This window comes from Galeopterus variegatus, unplaced genomic scaffold (assembly GCF_000696425.1).
Source record: "Galeopterus variegatus unplaced genomic scaffold, G_variegatus-3.0.2 Scaffold8804, whole genome shotgun sequence".
Classification (NCBI taxonomy): domain Eukaryota; kingdom Metazoa; phylum Chordata; class Mammalia; order Dermoptera; family Cynocephalidae; genus Galeopterus; species Galeopterus variegatus.
The window spans coordinates 29,027-44,060 of NW_007734915.1; the positions used below are offsets into that span (position 1 = coordinate 29,027).

At 36.2% G+C, this 15,034-nt stretch overlaps 1 protein-coding gene across 2 annotated transcripts in view; it reads right to left on the reverse strand.

Annotated features, from left to right (window-relative positions):
* Positions 1-3,175: 3,175 nt before the first annotated feature.
* The window catches only part of SKOR2 (SKI family transcriptional corepressor 2), an 18,371-nt gene continuing 6,512 nt past the window's right edge, over positions 3,176-15,034 (reverse strand). The window contains exons 2-3 of one of the 2 annotated variants that reach the window (XM_008593163.1): positions 14,785-14,859; positions 3,176-3,215 (exon numbers count right to left, since the gene is read on the reverse strand). In XM_008593163.1, coding sequence (XP_008591385.1) covers positions 3,195-3,215; positions 14,785-14,859 — 96 coding nt within the window. In that variant the 3' untranslated portion in view covers positions 3,176-3,194. Of the gene's footprint in view, positions 3,216-14,782; positions 14,860-15,034 lie in introns of those variants that run through there. The other variant, XR_552088.1, reaches the window with a different exon arrangement.

The window sequence follows — 15,034 nt, forward strand, 5'->3', positions numbered from 1 at the left end:
CGCAACCCTCAGTGTCGCGCCCGTACCGGACCGGGACCAGCAACAGGATCGCAAACCTCGGTGTTGCACCCGCACCTCGCTCAGCCAGTGAGCGGGAACCGGTCTGTATGTGGGATCCGAACCCTCGGCGGGAGCGCCGCCGCAGTGCACCACCGGGCCGGCCCGGGTCAGGTGGATTTTTGAGCCTGGATTCCTAATTGTCACATGCTATGGCTCCTAGCCTAGGTCCCCAGAGCTCTAAGTGAACTGGACTTTAAGTGTTGTGACTGTGAATGTCCCCTCACCTCCTCATAAAAAGCTTTGCAAAACTCTCAGAAGGATTCCTGTATGTTTCCTTCCTATGTGGCTTTACAAAGTTCATGTTTCCCCTTCTCATCTGAGTGAATCTGAATCTGTCTGCTAGCTTCACGGCCCCTCACAGTTAGTTAACAAGCAGATAATGTGAATTTGCTATTTTCATCTGTGTGAAATTGACTGCCTCTTTGTGGTGTGTCTAAACCACACATTATTCAAACTTGGGCACACACATGCCACTTCCTTGGTCAGCGGAGTATATTGAAGATAGAAAAAGAGGAATTTTTTGCTTTTGTTTAATTGAAGTGTTTCATATATGTGGCAATTACAGAGGATTCATATTAATTCAGATCAAAATGAAGAATGATAGGTCTGAATTGAAAATGGCCAATTGTACTGTAACATTCTAATATTTTTTAGCAGAAACATGTTGTATGATACAACAGTTAAGAAAGTGTACAAATTATTGTGAATGACTTAATTCTTTAAAATGATTATTAATTAGCTCTTATTAATGGGATACATTATGGTTACACTGGTTTCATGGGGAGTTAGAAGGGCACGTTAGAGATTCAGTGGGACTTGGACTCACACTGCTGGATCTAAAAGCAGGGATTTGCAAACTCAACAATTAGATAAACATGACATTCCTGGGAAACAAATCATTTACACTGGTTTCATGGGGAGTTAGAAGGGCACGTTAGAGATTCAGTGGGACTTGGACTCACTCTGCTGGATCTAAAAGCAGGGATTTGCAAACTCAACAATTAGATAAACATGACATTCCTGGGAAACAAATCACTCAGTATCTGTATATCACTGCAAGGAATGGTGCAGTCTTTCTTAAGATACAGTTTTAGAAGTCACAGAGTCCTGGATCCTTTTGAAGCCCCTGTTTCTTAAGATTTCAAAGATATTTTTAATGTTTCTCCTCGTCTTGATTATACAAATGCCATGGTGCTCTCAGTACACTGTCCAAAGCTATTCGATCTTATTCTAAGGCCCAGCAGGCATTCTCTGAACTCGAAGAACAGAAGAATTGTGAGCTCCACACGTCCCTTGTAAATACAGAGAGATCACAAACTTGGCAAACCCTACCATTCCTTGTGGTCAGAGCTCTCTTCCATCATGCAGTTACCTCTTCGTTTTCACACCTTACTAAGTGTTTTGGTGAAACTCAGTTTGACATGTTACCAGAACCTGGTACTATTCAAAAACACTACCCCAATAGTCTTTCGGTAGTGCTGATTACATTTAGGAAGTTCTGGTGAATGTAGATCTTCAGACTTATATTATTAATATTGTCACAGTTATGAAAAAGTCTTCTCTCAGATGCTGGTCTGTGGCTCTGGCGCAGGAATTGTCAACTCAAGTTTTGTGATGCTTGGGTTAATAATAGGGGCATGTTGACATTCTAAACAACTGTCGCTGAAAAATTAATTTTAAATGTATATAATTAAAAAAAAAGTTTGCATGCTATTTTCTTTCCTACTTTCTTTTCCCCGGAGAAGGGAATATGACTAGTGATACTCGAAAAAGCTTAAAAAACACTACTGTGATGCAGCTGTCCAAATGTGACCCAGACCAAGGCAAGTGAATTTTAGAAATCTGGACACCTACCATAAAATCCTTCTGAAATTCCAAGATTCTGGGAGTAGAACCAATGGTTTTGAGGTTACAATATCTCCTGCTCCCAAATATGGAATGAAATTTTAACATTAAATAGGGATGGAAAATCCAAAACTACTAAAATGATACCCATTTCATTTAGTAAAATAGATTTGTATACATTAAATTATTAAAGTTTAAATCTTTATATTTATGCATATCTCAAGCACCAGGCAGCTATCTGGAACTATCTGAGAATAAAAGTTAATTATTCTTTTGTTTTTACTGCCTTAGAGTATATAAATACCTGAGTAGTTCTTTTATTTTAAAATGTGTAATCTAAATATATCTGAATAATTAAATATATCTACATATTTAATTACATATTTACACACTTATTTTAAAATATATAATACAGACACACATATATCAATAAATTAATACCAAAATATTCTTGTAGAAAAATTTATCTGTGAGTTGAGCCAAAGCATAAATAAGAAAGACTAAAATTTATAAATATTTAGACAGACTTAGAATCATATTCTTAAGCCTAATAATAGAAATGTAATCAATCATCACAAATGCAATAAAATAAAAGTGATTTCTTACTGAATACTGGGAAAGATGTGTTTCCTTTTAACACTTGGAATTCTTGTTCTAGTCGTCTTCGTAAATCTATTTGTTCAAATAAAACCTTCTGAAGTTCTTCTAATAAAAAAAAAGTCATTTTACTAATCTTTACAAATAACTCTCCAGAGAACTGTTATATATGGCAATTTATTATTATAAGACAAAATATTTTACCAGTTTAAAAAGTGTTGCATAGACATAGGATAGATTTTGTGCAGAAATCCATGAATATAAATCAATGTAATATATTATTTTAAAGTATTGTATTATAGTGTCATGTATTGATTGATATGTATGCATTAATCTCAATTATATCCACCCAATGGTCCATATATTATTCATATGTTGCTTGTCAAGCTTAAAATATGGCACAGAACAAAAATATCCTCCAATTATCTCCATAGTTTTTAAAGCTAAGAGAAGTTCTACAGAATTAAACTTTTCTTTACCTTTCCCCATATTTTCCACATCCTTTTTGAGTGAATGAGGTGAATTGGCTTCTTGAGTGTGTTCACCTTAAAAAAAGGAGGAAAAATATTGTTAGCTTTGTGTAGGCAATTTTCTGAAAGTTTTCCCTTTTTTGTTTTCTTTTAATATCCACAAGAGAGCTTATTTACTCTAACCTGAAATCAGAAGTCCTTAGAAGCAAATGTTGTCCTCAATTATTTGTGTACATGGTCCCCCTAGACCATGGAGGGAGCTACAGAAAATGAGGGCATGGCCTGCCTGGCCTGCGGATGGCAGTTCCTCCACGAAAGCAGATTCCTGCACTAGCCCCTCTCCTGGCCCCCCACCATTATCCATCTTTCACAAAAATGGTAACTGCTACATTGAGCAAAAGAGGAGGCTGGACAGGCAAGATTTCTAGTAGAAATCCAATCAGAGTCCCTCTCGTCCTTGAGGTGAGGAAGCCTGGTTCAACTAGAAGGCCCTCAAGACCCCACAAGCAGGAGCCCCCAGCCTTCTTGGGCCACCAAAATGTGGGGCAATGAAAAAGAAGTGGGAGGAGGCTTTGGTTGTCCTTCCAAGAGAATTTATTAGCCTGGAGGTGTTTCCTAATAACTGATAGGTTTTTTTTTAAAAAAAAAAAACAACTTAAAATGGAGATGTGAAATAAGTTCTCTTACATTAGTTTGTAAATATTTACTTGCTTGCTGATAGTCTCTTAACTTCTCTTTGACCATTAAAAACTATATTGTGGATAAAGTTTAGATTGTTGTTCTCACCTGTTTTGCTTATGTGCTAACTAGAATGATGGCAAGCTAAGAAAATGTATTTATCTATAGTCATAAATTGAGTCTACATAATCTAGAAATTTAAAATAAACCAAAGAAATCCAATCATTCAGTTAGTTAATCAGGAATTTTTTCAAATTTCAGTCTGATATCAGAATATCCACATAATTGAAATAAGCTTTCTGTTTCTGCTAGAGAGGTGTGGCAGTACAGACAAAGGTGCTCTGACCTTTCATGGACCCCCCTCCTGTCACTTGGGCTTAGACCCCTCCTCTGCATCCTCAGAGCACCTTGGGCACAGTGTGATCTGCTTACTCCCCTCCTCAACCATTAGACCAAAAGACAGGGGCTCTGTCTTTTCGGTATGGCCAGTGCCTAGCACAGTGCTGGACACATCATAGGCACTCAGTGAAGTGTCTTTAGTTGTTACTCAAAGGGACCCCAGGAGTTGTACATTCTAAATTATGATATGAGCCAGAATTCATCATTTCAATTCCATCCTTAGTATTCATTTATTTCCCTCAGCAAGAATTGGAATATAATGGCCCCAGGCACTTGTAGGAATACTGGGAGATTTCATTGTCGAGGTAAAAATCTCTGCAAGGAGGGAAACAGTATTTCTTCCCAAAGCAGCAACCCATAGTATCATGGACAGACAGGAAAATCCTTGACATGATATTATGTCAATTCTGCAACATGATATTATAATTGGCAATTCCGCATTTCATTTGATGACGGTCAAGGCCCGTGGCTCACTCGGGAGAGTGTGGTGCTGATAACACCAAGGCCCCGGGTTCGGATCCCATATAGGGATGGCCGGTTTGCTCACTGGCTGAGCGTGGTGCTGACAAGAGTATGTGTGTGTGTGCACGTGTGTGTGTGCACACATGCGTGTGTGTGTATGTAAACACATATATGCAAATATACACATATACAAATATTCCAGAACTTATGCATAAATAGGGGAAGGAGCCTAATGATACTCTTGGCATTCCTAAGTTCCTTAGTGGTAGGCATTTTCTCTAATATCTAGATCATATTTGCACTACCTCATTCCCATTCTCATCTTGGATGTGACCTCTCTCTACAGGCTCAGGTGTACTCTTGAACCTTGATGCCTTGGCTTTCTTCTCCATGTAATAAGAACATAATGAGGAACTATCTGTGAAACATTTTAAACATAGACCTCAATATATTTCCTAAAAAATACTATTATTTAAAGGAAGAATAACATGAAAATTGATAACGAATCATTAATATGTAAACCAAGAACAAGGGTTTTGAAATGAGGATGAATATATGTTATGTACAGTTTTGCCTAGTCTCAGTTAACCAGTTAAATGCATAGAAGTTTCATACTCATTTACAATATTGATTCTGAACAAGAGAAGAAACAAGCATGCATATATCTATGCATTCATCTACAGAGCATAACAGGACTGTACAACTTTCTGAACCACTCAAAACATGATTTACATGAGATGGTCTATTCCTGAATAGGCAATTCTAGAATTTCTAGTTCTTATAACATTATAGACCAGATTCTTTTTGACTCATTCGTATGTTTTGTGGACTGTTTATCTTATATTACGTTTCAATTAGGTAATTAAACTTCAAAATTAAAATTTGATACGTAAAAATTTCTTTTCCAATTCCCAATTAGTAGCTTTACATAGGTATGAAACCACCAAACAAGTAACAAGTAAATGGAAACTATGTTAACCATAGGCAAATCTACTGATGACATTAATAATGAGCTTTTCATCAGCTTTGTGGAGGTTTTATTAATATCTTGTATCAATGTCTATTTCAAACAGATATTTTACTCCCACTTCTGGGTAAAATCTGCCAGTTATGAGCTTAGAAGTTTCAAATGTCTCACTTTCAAAGGGTTTTTAAAAATGGATAAATGTTAGGTAAATAAAGAGCACAGAAGCTTCAGCTGCCTTTTGTGTATCTTTTACTGGACTGTTGCCTTTTGTATATTACTAATCTATGAAAACCAGATTGTTAATGGTGGTTAAAAATGACCTCTGGGAGCCTAGATGTTTGTTCACTATTACTGCTAATGTTTTCCATCTGGTTAAAAAACAAGGCAGTCTAATACTAGATTAAATAAATGCTATTCAGTTGACAATGAACTTCAAATTCTTATAAATATTCCATCAGGTTAGATGCATTTTACTTTTTCAAAATTAATTAATGGGTTTGGGAACATCCAAAAATGAAAATGCTTACTTTCCTTGCCTCTATATTACTCTCTTTAAAAAAATTACAAAAAGGGTGGTGGGAAGCATACAGACTTAATTGTGTAGAGGTATAGGTGAGAAAATTACATGTGGAAAGAATACCCTTCTTGGAGGCCTGGCCTCAAACATGTCTTAAGTCAGACTGTAGAAGAAAACAGTTAAGTGGTTTGAAGTATGAGAGTAATGGGTAATTAGGACATAAAATGCATCCCATGGACAGCTGCTGCTTAGGGGGGCTTCTACACGAGCACTCCACAAGTGCACGTTCACAGGAACAGTTCATGGTGACTTGCATGGTTTCAGTGAATCCTGCTCACTCTGGGAGGGCAGAGGCAGCGTTGTGCCAAATCAGAGAAACTACACCTCTGTGAGTGCAGCCAAAGGCCCTGGGCTATGAGATTCCTGCTTTCCTGGTCTCTCAGGGTCCTCCAGCACTGGATGGCATTCCGGGTGAATTTCCACCCCACCCTTGGTTCTGCCCTCACAGTCATTAGAAGCTGGAAGTACGAGAGATGGATGTGAGAATGTGCCACCCGAAGCAGACTTGAGCAGTAAATAGTAAATAAGGAGGAGACTGGGATATACAAAGAAAAAAAAACCACAATAGGAAAAACAGCTAATAGAATTCCTTGGCACTACCTTTCAAGGCACAAGAGAAATTACTTTCTCTTAAATATCATGATACACCTCTGCTCAAGAACCCACAATGGCTCCCCATGGTCTACATCAAAGAATGCACTCTAAATTCCTCTCCAGGAGCCTCCAGATTCTCCCACAACCTTGTTCCACCCATTGAACTGACCTGTCTTTCTCCATCGCCAAACACAAACCCTTTATCCTAGTCAGGCCTTTATTTCCCACTTCTGCTGGCTGGCTCTGCCTTCCTTTGTTTCCCTTGCCTAAGATGCCCTCCCCTCTCTTTCCTGTCCATCCAAAATCAGAAGGCCATCCAAGTCCCTACTTGTTTTGGACTGAATGCTTGTTTTCGCCCAAAATTCATAAGTTGAAATCCTAACCCCCAAGGTGATGGTATTAGGAGGTGGGGCCTTTGGGAGGTCATTAGGTCACAAGGGCTCTGCCCTCTTGGGATTCATGCCTTAATAAAAGAGGCCCCAGAGAGTGCCCTTGCCCCTTTTCCCCAGTGCAAAAACATAGCAAGAAAATGGCTATCTAGGAAGAGGAAGAGAACCCTCATCAGATACCAAATTTGTGGGTGCCTTGATTTTGAACTTCCCAGCTTCCAGAACTGTGAAAAATAAATGTTGTTTAAGCCACTTGGCCTACAGTATTTTTGTTATAGCAGCCTGACTAGACTAAGACACTTCTCTTCTGTAAGCCTTTCTCAACTTCTGCAAATCCAGCTGATCCATCCTTCCAGGGCTGAAAGTCTAAGTGCTTATCATTTTTACTCTGCCCCTCTGCACCCAATAGTCTAGTGTTTTACCTACGTTAGTATGGTCTGCCCCAGCTGGAAAATATGCTTTCTGAGGGCAGGGAGATCCTTCTCTACAGGTAACCCCATCATGCCTGCCCTAGACAGGGGTACAAATCCATTCTACAAATACTTGTTCTACTTAATTTAATTCATTCTGATTTCTGAAAGACATGCCAATTAATTCTATTATAAATTTTCAATTGTCGTGAGGGGTTTTAAAGCACGAAATCACTCTTATGAATGAAAAAGCACATTTTTGATCCATTTGTATGTTCTGACTAAATAAGATTAACTCTATATTTCCAGTTTACTGGGGAAGTTTGTAATGTTCCAATACAAAATGTTTTGTTCCCATTGCACATTTTGAAAATTTTTCTTAGGGACAAACAAAACAATAGCCCTAAACGTTAGCCAAGACATAAAAATGTTAATTAACATATGCCTCCTGTGGCCTCCAACAGCAAAAATACCTTACATTTTTAGAGCTCATTTAATTATAAGAGCCAAATGAGTGGGTCAGATGACCTATTGTGTTGGTGGACATGGGATAGGGGGAGAAGCTGATTAAACAGAGATTATTGCTCTCAAGCTAAACTCTGAATTTGATAAATAAGATCATTTAAATACTGTACCCTGTATGTATAGGGGGTATACTACTTACATAGGGTACAATAGGAAACTCCTGGCATTTGAATGAAGAATAAAAAATTTGGCATTCACCCATTCCTTCTACGGAAAATACATTCTCTCTTCTTTTCCCTCCTTTCATTCCCACTTGGGTTCCTACTACTTGTCTTGGCTTGTCTCCCTTTTAAATTCTCCCTTGAGCCTGCAACCAGCTCCCAAAGGCCCTGTAACAACCAACAGTCCCAGGGACTAGCAAGTTGCTTATCACTGAAAGGGCCTCTATGTTCTCCCAGTACTACTGCTGACGACACTTGAAAAACATTGAGAAAATTTTTCCTTTTATAGAACGACCTTGTATTTTTGAACTGCACACTCAAAGGTAAATTTAGTAAGGAAGCTTATTTTGGTTTGAGTCAGTGTCCATGCACATGATGCACGTGCACTCTAACATTTGGATGAAGAGTGATAATTTCAGTTAAGCATCCAGATGTTTCCACAGTCTGTGGACACTCCTGTGCTACCGTCTGCATTTTGGTACAGGGGAGAAGGCACATCCTGCACATGAAGCTGTAAGTGGTCTCTGCATGCTGTTCTGTCGTGCCATCTTGCCCTTTCAGGATGGGCTAAGGTTCTGCCTTCTTGTCTCCCATCAGCCTCAGCACAGGGCCTGGCCTCTGTTGAACAGCGACTCCATGTACACGTTTAACTTCCAGACAAACTCTGAATTTGAATAATTAATCTCAGTTTATAATTTCTTAATTGAGATTTTCTGGAATTTTTAATCTTCTCTTTCTCTAACAATCTATCTCAGAGATATAATTTGAATGAGGTCAAAGTTAATCTACAGTTCGTATAACTAGTCCATTTAAGAATAACCAAAATTTAGCATAATGTATGGTTTAGAGAGGATTTCAAGACCACTTTGAATTAAGGCATTTAAAAAATCAATTACATATAAAGCTAGGTTAAATAATTTTCTCCTCTATCAGTGGAAATAAACCTGCTAATTTTTTAGTGTTAAATTCTACATTAAACTACTTCTTGTGTGATGTTTGGCATTTTAGTGAGGTCACAGAACAGAAGAGAAAAAAAAAATACCACTGGAAAGGCCATGTTACAGAATGAACTAACTAAATATTACTCCATTAGCAAAAGAAAGGAATAAGTACAAGATTAAGTAATATTGGTGGGATTATAGTAAACTAAGAGTTACGGCTAATTTTATAATCCATGATCAAAATTTATCATGAGTTGCACACACATTGCTTCTTGAATCAGTATACTAAATATCTTTAGTGAATCTTGAGTCCGTCTAGAATTCTCTTGAGTTTTAGGACTGGGTTGTGTGTTAACGCTATTTAATATTTTTTTTCTGTAAAGTTTTTCATTGTTCCTCTCTATCTTCTGGAGCTCCATATAAACTTTAAAAAATCATTAGTAAGAAGGGGAATTTTTCATAAGTAAAAAGATATCTGAAATAGGGGGATTATTAATTTTGAATACATATATTGAAAGAACTCAAAAAACATTGCACATAACAAAATGTAAATTAGAGGTGGGAGGTTTCATGAAATTCTACAGGCAGATAAACCAAGGCACAAAGTAGTTAAAGTCACCTAGTAAGTGAGAGAATTAAAACCTACATCTACTAGTCTGCTTTTAAGAACTTTTCTTCTTCTTTGCTTTTTTTTTAAAAAGAGAAAAAATCCTTAAGCATGTTCTGAAATAGAATGGAATAATAAATCAGAGCACCTCATCCGCTATATATTCATGAGAAATGTAATTGCTTCTTACTATTCTCAGAAATCCATCCATAGAATATTAAGTACACTAGAGAATCATACCAGTGAAAATCAAATTGATTTTTAAAACTTCTATACATATAACAAGATGCAGCCACGCTCAGAGTCCAATGGTGCTGGCATTTCTACAATGAAAGGGATTGAAAAGTGGGATGACTCCACTCCACCTGCTTTGCTTGACTTGCAATAGCTTTGAGCCGTCTTACCAGCTTACCTTACTGCATTCAATTTCAAATCACTTAACTTCACTAAAGTTATTCAAAACGAATATGCAAAATCTTACTCTGGGATTGCAAGCAAAATACTTGTCACATATTTTCTAGTAGGTAATATTTTAACCAAACTACCATCCCCCTAATCTATCTGACTTGGTTTTGAGCATAGGTCTAATTTTAAAGAGCTCTATAGATAAAAGTTCTACTGGCTTTTAATGAATTTTGACTGCTTTAAAAACTTCTTGTTGAGGGGCTGGCCCGTGGCTCACTTGGGAGAGCGTGGTACTGACAACACAAAGTCAAGGGTTAAGATCCCCTTACCAGTCATCTTTAAAAAAAAAAAAAATTCTTGTTTGGTCCCACTAATTATAAAGAATTGTAATTATATATGCTGTGTGTAAGGTTAATGACCATTAACAGGCTGGTTTCTAAAAAATCATTCAAAAATGCAGTCTTTTCGAAATTACTGAAAAGTAAGTTACCAAAGACTGAAAGGTTGGAGGAAGCCTAAACCTTACTAAAATGATGAACTAAAAAACCAACTGGAACTCAGTATTTTGCTACACTGAATTTGTATGAGGGGTCAATTAAGGCAAGTATCTATCATTTAAAGGTGTCTATATCATTACTTGAAAAAGGTCATAAAAATTTCCTGAGAAGCTCCGTTTATGATTGCCATGGGAGTGAAAAATTCAAATCAAAATAAAAATTGCATACTGACTTAGGCAGTTTGAAAGACATTTTATTCTTCTGTGTTATAGCTGTGATGGTATTTTGTGTAGACCGCTGTTACAGTATTCATACTGCATTACAGCTAATCTCTTGATCTCCTCTTGATTGGAAGCAACTTGAGGGCAGGGACTAGTGTTGATTTCTATCTCAGAAACCCTGGAACCTGGGAAAGTACCTAGCACACTGTACGCACTCAAAGATATTATTGGAGTGAATGAGTAAATAAACAAGTGAATGCTGTTTCATGCTATTTCTCTTAACAGTTGTTAAGTGGGGAGAAATATCCCCATTAACAAACATCGAGTACTGGATGAAGCATTTGGCTGCTATCACTCCAAAGCAGCTAGTCACAAATGCTTATCTCTTTTTGGCTCATCCAAATTTTTGACATTTTGCCAAATAAATGGATTCTTGGAATGTGACCATGATTGATTCATTTGATAATAAATTAATATCAAAACATAGGCCAATTGGGTGCCCATTCTGGGACTTTCTCAAATGTACATTTCAACAGGAAGACCATAAGCTGATCTTTCCCACAAGCAAGGGCAGCTGAAGGTGAACCAAGTTAAGTCCCACAACACAAACCGCTTAAATACTTTCTGGTGTTTAAAACATCATCTCCACATGCTCAGCAAAGGAATCATAAGGATGAGTTCCTGTGACCCAAGACTCCAAGATAAATTTAACAAAATATATACTTCACTTAAAATTTTCTCATTTTGATAATATGTTTTCATCCCTTCCACATCTCATTTGTCTCCCATTCAATACAGGATAATAATATTGTATAACCTACTACCTACATACTTCCCTGAGTAATGTGAGAATAAAATTGTGATATAGAAAATCAATGCAGAACAAGTTTCTCTGGGAATCTGTATCAAATTAATTATTGTGAGGAAGGGACTAGCAATATGTCAAAGTATGACTAGGTGTTATTACCAAAATAACTATTGACTGTACTGTCCTGAGCCCCAGGCATCGTGGAATTGTTATGCGAATACCGATCCTGACTATACTTTTACTTGCTTCCTTTTAGGATTTATATTTCCTTCTGGAGATCAAACAACAGTGGATTAGTGGTTTTTGTCCACTCTGGCTTTCATTCCTTGGGTTCTGATGGCTTTTCAGGGTTTACTGGACTTAATAACTATGGAGAAAAGAAACGCCTTTCGCAGTCAGGAATTTGTTTTCAAATTCCATCCAAATCAGAGGAAGATGAGAGAAATTCAGCTTTTAACAAATATATGGAGACTATTAAGATACATGAAATTAAGACAATATAACTCTATGAAGAAATTAGTTTTTTCTAACCCATTTGGATTTCTACTGGATATGCACTGTTGTTAAGTGTTTAAGGTAAATGTTAACTTATATAAAACTTATACAAAACTTTTATAAAAATTATGAATACTGGCTATTAAATGCAGTGTGGGAAATTAAAGTTCGTAAAAAGAAATGACTTCAGATTGTGGAATTTGTATTTCCTCATTAAATTTATGGAAATTATTTTAAACATAAAATTATCCCATAGTTGTGTATAAATCATTTGTTACTTTTTGAAAAGCTGTGTACATTTTACATCTTTCACAGCATATTTATATATTTTTTTATTTCCTTCAAAATTTGTACCCAAATAGAGTAAGAGTTTAGCAGAAGCAGACTTATGATGATTGATGTTGGGCTAGTAGCTAAATGAAACTTAAAGTTTGGTGTGAATCACTCTCTAAATGTGTTATTTTGTATTAAATACATGTATATTATAATTTGAACTTTAATATCACCAACAGCCTGCACCAAAATAAAAACCTCCAAATTTAGGCAGTCAAAAACAACCTTTAAATTAATGCATATAAATTACAATGTACTAATTTTAACAAGCAACACTAAATTTAAGCCTATCTCAAGACTAGTGAATGGAAATCAGGGTCCATAGCCTGCCTATGAATGGGCTACATTATCAAAAAAATGCACATTCATTGCTACATGCAAGTTTTCTTATTTTATTGGACTTGGTCTTTGGGTTTCATAGGGCCTACTTACAAAATGGGGTCATATATAAAATACAATAAAACCAAATAAAAATCCCCTCAAATTAGTAAGTTATTAACAGTGCCACTAGGATGCGACACTGCTTTTAAACTCTCTTTCTGAGCTTTGTTGTTTTGGTAGAGAAGAATGGAAGTTCTCCAAGTGCTCATTGATCGTACAACACAGACCTAGCAAAGATCTCTTATCCACTTCAGCTGTTGAAACAGCCTGAGTTAATTTGCATTCACTAGAGTACACATAGACTCCCCATCTGTGGTTTCCGGGCATGGGAGAAATTGGGCTACTTTTAAGTCTAATTTTAGCTATCCAGAGCTGCTAAATATCATTTGATCTGGGGCTGAGGAATGTTTCCAAAATTGTTTTTTCATATTCATGAATGTATTATTTCCAGTGGCTATTAATTTCTACACATATCAAACAAACAAAAGCAATTGACTATCTAGAAATGTATGGAATATGGTAAGACATTACCGAATCAATCGCATAGAATTATAAACCCTTTTTGGCATGTGTGCAAACCCATTAGAAATTCCTTGGTAGCAATGCTTTCTATTTCAGGCCTCAATTTTGTGAAATATCACACTGCGGAAGACGTTCCTGGGCAAATATCATTGCCTTCATGACTTTAGATTGTATACTTTAAATTACAACAGAAAAATCGTATTTAACAATTTTATCATATTAGATTCTTAGAACAAATTTGCAAAAGATTATTTTATAAATTTCCGAAAGGGCATATGGATTTAATGTGTGGAAGTGATAATAATAAAAAAAATTTAAATGTGCTAACAAACAGGTAAAGCCAGAACAAACAAAATGACAATATTGTATATTTTACGTAGATTTGATATGGCTACTAACCAACGATACACTACAAAATTTTTGAGTAACTCCTTAACATTGTCAACCAAAACTGGATGTTGATCAACATTTATAGAATATATTCATGAAATAATTTGGAAATGTCTGACAATATATTAAGCTTTCTTCCCATGATATGTAAAACTATTTTTTTCCCCCTTTAAAATTGGTATTTGCCTTTTGCCATTTAAAATGTTTAGAAGTTTCCTTTATGGGAAAATAAAAATAAAGATTTGGAGACCTTTTTCATTGTACTTTGCTATAATATAAGATTTCTTTAAGATCCTATTTTCTTTATTTCTGCTCCCCACACCACTCTCTCTCCCTCTCCCTCACTTCCTAGCTTGCTCTCTCTGTCTCATTTGACAGGCAAATTTGCAGACATTGCCGCAGGATAACAACCTCGTTTGACAGTCAATTAACCGTGAATAGTCAAAGCCAAGGCAGTTTGCATTACATAAATGGAAAATTAGATTCCTTTTTCCCAAGAAACAAAACCCTCTCCTTAAGACACTGCAATAGACAACTTAGTATCAAAACTTCTAATCACGTCTTTCCCAAACCCCTTGGAGACATTTAGCAATCAGTAAAAGGTGGTTTCATTTAATTTGTATAATGTAATTTTTGTAAATGTATTATACATTTTGTGTAGAGATCATTATCATGGAGATAATATAAATGTTGGCATAGATGTCATAAAACACCTTTAATGTCTTTCTGACAGATATTAAAAGCAATAAGCTGTGATCCTTTTTAATGGAAGGTTTCTAAGAGAACATTTCAATTATTGTCATTTTATGCTTTTCCAGCCTGTTTCATTGTGAAACCTGATATATTTCTGAATTTTCTTCTGAAATATGCCCAGCAATTAATAATCTTATTGCTATTAATGTCACTGCTTTCCCATTTGTGTTTTTCTTAGTTATATCTACCAGGAATTGTTTTTTTTATCTTTACCTTGTACTAAATATTCAGTCTTTTGATTATGAATTTCAGCCCCTCTCTCTAACTATTCATTCCTCCTATTTGTTCCCAGCCTACCTGATCTTTCTCTCCAAAAATCTCCTCCAGAAGCATCAGAGTCTGTGATGAAAAAGCTATGCTCCTTGTTCTTATCTAGAACCAAAGCAAAACACAACATCTACAAGTGATCAGACTGACAAGAGAGATACAAAGACATTCAAGAATTTTTTTGCAAGGGGGATACTGTTTAATATACTCAAGTTTGAAAGTGACTAATTCAGTGAAGAAACAATCAGAAGGTTCTAAATATTCTCCCAAAATGTGGCAA